We start from the raw sequence: 3268 nt of genomic DNA on the forward strand, positions 1-3268 counted from the left end.
AATTATTAAAATTAAATAATAAAATGATGTGGATGATGATTAGGATGATGAGGTGGCTTAAGGAGAAGAGAGCAAAGTTAACTTTATATATATAGATACATGCATTGTCTTTTCAATATACCGACTCTCTGTTTAATTATATCAATCTTTTTAACTAGAGGATTAGTGAAACCTCATGAAAACAATTTTTGTTTGTCTTCTCAATGTAGAGAGATTTTGAACCGATACTTTATTAATCATATAAGGGATCGTATTTATATACACAACATAGAAGATATCTAAAGTATAGATACTAGTAGATCTTCACAATATATTTTTATAAGATACACAATATAACTACATCTTTACTTATGCGCTCCCTCAAGATCGACGTTGCTTGATGAGTCCAATCGTGTTAATCAATTTATAAAACGAGCGCGAGGAAAAGGCTTAGTGCATAAGTGCATTAGTAAGCTGGTCCTTGGAGCTAATGATATATTGTGTTTTTTAAGTGTTTCAATAGTTTGTTGTGCTCATTGTTTGTTGCATAATCATAGCTTTTAGGTTGTTTTAGGTTGCATAAACATCAAGTTGTTGTATCAAACAAAAAAGGATAAATCAACGATTAGAGTTATAAAGAAATCAAAGAGTGATAAAATATATGATCTAGATGAGAATATTTGTTGCTTAAAAGAACAAGCAATGACCAAAGTTGTAGTATGAAAGGAAGATCTAGAGAAATAATTATCCACGGTCAATATGAAGTTCTTAAAAGATCACAGCATATGAAGGCTTTACATTGTGATTTAGCTTTAAATACCTTCATCAAAGTCATAGGAAATTGAATTAGCTTTCCAAATGTTGTGATTTCATATCAAACGGAGTAGCGGATCAAAAGTTATTGCCAATCGACCATCAGGTCGATCATGAAGCTTTTTCGCTTGAAAAATACCGGTTTTGACCCGGTTTGTCCCGGTTAAACTCGGTTCATGTTTTTTTCAATTATCTCTTTTAGGTATGTGTTTCATTCTTATGTATGTGTTTCAGCCTTAAAAATATGGATCTCATGTTTTTTTTACAATTTCTCTTTTATCTTTGGAGTTCTTGTAAGAATCTTAAGTACTTTTAAAAATATGGATCTCATGTTTCAGCCTTAATCTTGTTCTCTTTTAGTTTTATCTTATGTTTTTCTCTAATCATGTTCCTACAAAGATCAAACTCACTGCTTTGTATTTTCATGATCATGAGTGAGTAGTTTTTTAGAGTTCTTGGGTTAAGGTAGATTAGAGTGATTTAGATGGTGGGTAATGGAGTTTAGGGTTAGATTGTTTAGGATCCTTACTCACTGGTTGCTAATAAGGCTTGATCAATCTTGGTCATATTGATTTAGAACTTTTGAATTTCATGCCTAGAAGGTGTTCGATGAAATTCTCGGACCAGAACCTTTAAGTGTTTTTCATCTATTATCCTTAGAAATAGTTAACTAGGTTTATTAGTGACTATAAATAATTATTCATAATGCTTATTGATTATTTAATTGCCTTCGGAAGAAGTTGATGATTGATTGATTAGTAAAGAAATTAGTGTCATGGAAATGTGTTAGTCTTGTTTAGTATTCTATGGCCTAAGATAATTACTTGTTGGAAGTTGTTTGAAGTTCTATAATTGATCTCTTTGTCTATAATCAATTTCTTTGACCTGGGATTTGTCTTTTATCTCATGTGTTAGTATCTTTGCAGCCTCTCGCTTTGTTTAATGTCAAATCTTGTTAGATTTTTTGCAGCTAACATAAGAGACAAGAAGTTTTTTGCTCTGCACTTGCTCTTGAACAAAGTGATAATCAAGAGCAAAATGCTTCATTTCGAGATTGAAAACCCCGGATGTGAAAAATTGGAAAGTTGCACCAATGTTTTCACAACAAAATACTAGAGTAGTAGGAGAGGGAATGCTAGCTGAGCTCACTCATAAGAGAAAGAAAGAAGAACAAATAGAAGAAGAGGAAAGCGTCAAGAAATTTAGGGTTTTGCATCAGAAAAGCTCTCATGCCATATAAAGTGATTGTGAAGTGTGAACTGAGACTTTATTAATCACATAAGGGTTCATATATCTCTACATAACGTAGAAGATTAAAACTATAGATACGACAAGATCTTTATAAATATACAACACTACCATATCCATACTAACACTTGGAAATTTGGTTGACTATGTTAGGAAAGCCTAACACAATGACAATGAACCGAGAAAGACACATACCCGAAACTATTTATATAGGAAAATTGCAAAATCATCATATAATATAGTCCAGAAATTGAAATAGGAAGAGGTTTAGATTACATAATTAAACTGGATAAACTAAAAATATAAGACATAACACAAATCAAAGATTTGTGACTGAGAGAGAAGTCATGAGAACAACATCATCGGTAAAGACGAAAGAGATATAACATTGTTGGCATTGTCGTCTTCGTCCAAATAGATGCTGTCTAGAACTGCTTGTGATCCATCCAAGGAAAATTTGTTTCCTCACCATACTTCATCATCTGTTCAATGAATCCTTGGTCTTGAGTTCCATCATGATTCTGGTTTGGATATTGAAACTCATCCTGAAACATAATTGGCATAACATTATTAATGCGTGAGAGTTATTAATCACAACTATACACTTGATTTTTCAATCAGTGGTTACATTAACATTTTCTAGTAATAAAAATTGAATTAAAAACTAGCAACAAATTGTTAATTAGTAGGAGAATTAAGACCCAAACCTGATTCACTGCTGGGATGTAAACTTCTTGATTGTTACTTATCTGCAAATCAATATCAGCTGCTCCTTGGTTGGTCTGCAAATATTTGGTTAGTTCATGAGAGTTAAAGCATATGATAAAACTCATGTAACCTATGATTTAAATTACATGAAATAACCACAACAAACAAACATGATTCATGTATATTTCACAAAAAATAATCCAAATCATATACAAGATTCATGTATATCTCACAAAAATAATCCAAATCATATTCATGTATGAGTTCCAAGACTATGTAAAGGAGGAAAAGAACTCACTTCCGCCATAGGAGGTGGTGGTGCCATGACCGGGACATAGGATGGCACCATATGCCTTGAAGAAGACTCTCCAATTTCAAAATCCGGATTCTTGAGAGTTACATCCCTATGATAATAAAGATTCTTAAGATACTTATCAACAAACTCACACAATTCACGACGATCTTTATTGTTCATGTCGGGGTCTCCCATCTTCCCTCCTTCAAGACACTTGAACATGGC

At 32.5% G+C, this 3268-nt stretch overlaps 1 protein-coding gene across 1 annotated transcript; it reads right to left on the reverse strand.

Moving 5' to 3' along the window:
* Positions 1–2272: 2272 nt before the first annotated feature.
* LOC17888063 lies at positions 2273–3262 on the reverse strand. The gene is made up of 3 exons (XM_006296506.2): positions 3047–3262; positions 2748–2822; positions 2273–2585 (listed from the first exon to the last, which is right to left on the reverse strand). Exons 1-3 carry the CDS (start codon positions 3236–3238, stop codon positions 2466–2468), a joined length of 387 nt encoding a protein of 128 aa, XP_006296568.2. The 5' UTR covers positions 3239–3262; the 3' UTR covers positions 2273–2465.
* Positions 3263–3268: the final 6 nt, after the last annotated feature.

This window comes from Capsella rubella, unplaced genomic scaffold (genome assembly GCF_000375325.1).
Source record: "Capsella rubella cultivar Monte Gargano unplaced genomic scaffold, Caprub1_0 scaffold_4, whole genome shotgun sequence".
Taxonomy (NCBI): domain Eukaryota; kingdom Viridiplantae; phylum Streptophyta; class Magnoliopsida; order Brassicales; family Brassicaceae; genus Capsella; species Capsella rubella.

Bases quoted from the DNA above. Each gene is read 5' to 3' on its own strand.
- LOC17888063 (XM_006296506.2), bottom strand. From the start codon at position 3,238: ATGGGAGACCCCGACATGAACAATAAAGATCGTCGTGAATTGTGTGAG. The intron at 2,823-3,046 runs GTGAGTTCTTTT...AAATATTTGCAG, and splicing joins CACCACCTCCTATGGCGGAA to ACCAACCAAGGAGCAGCTGA. The intron at 2,586-2,747 runs GTTTGGGTCTTA...ATTATGTTTCAG, and splicing joins ACATCCCAGCAGTGAATCAG to GATGAGTTTCAATATCCAAA.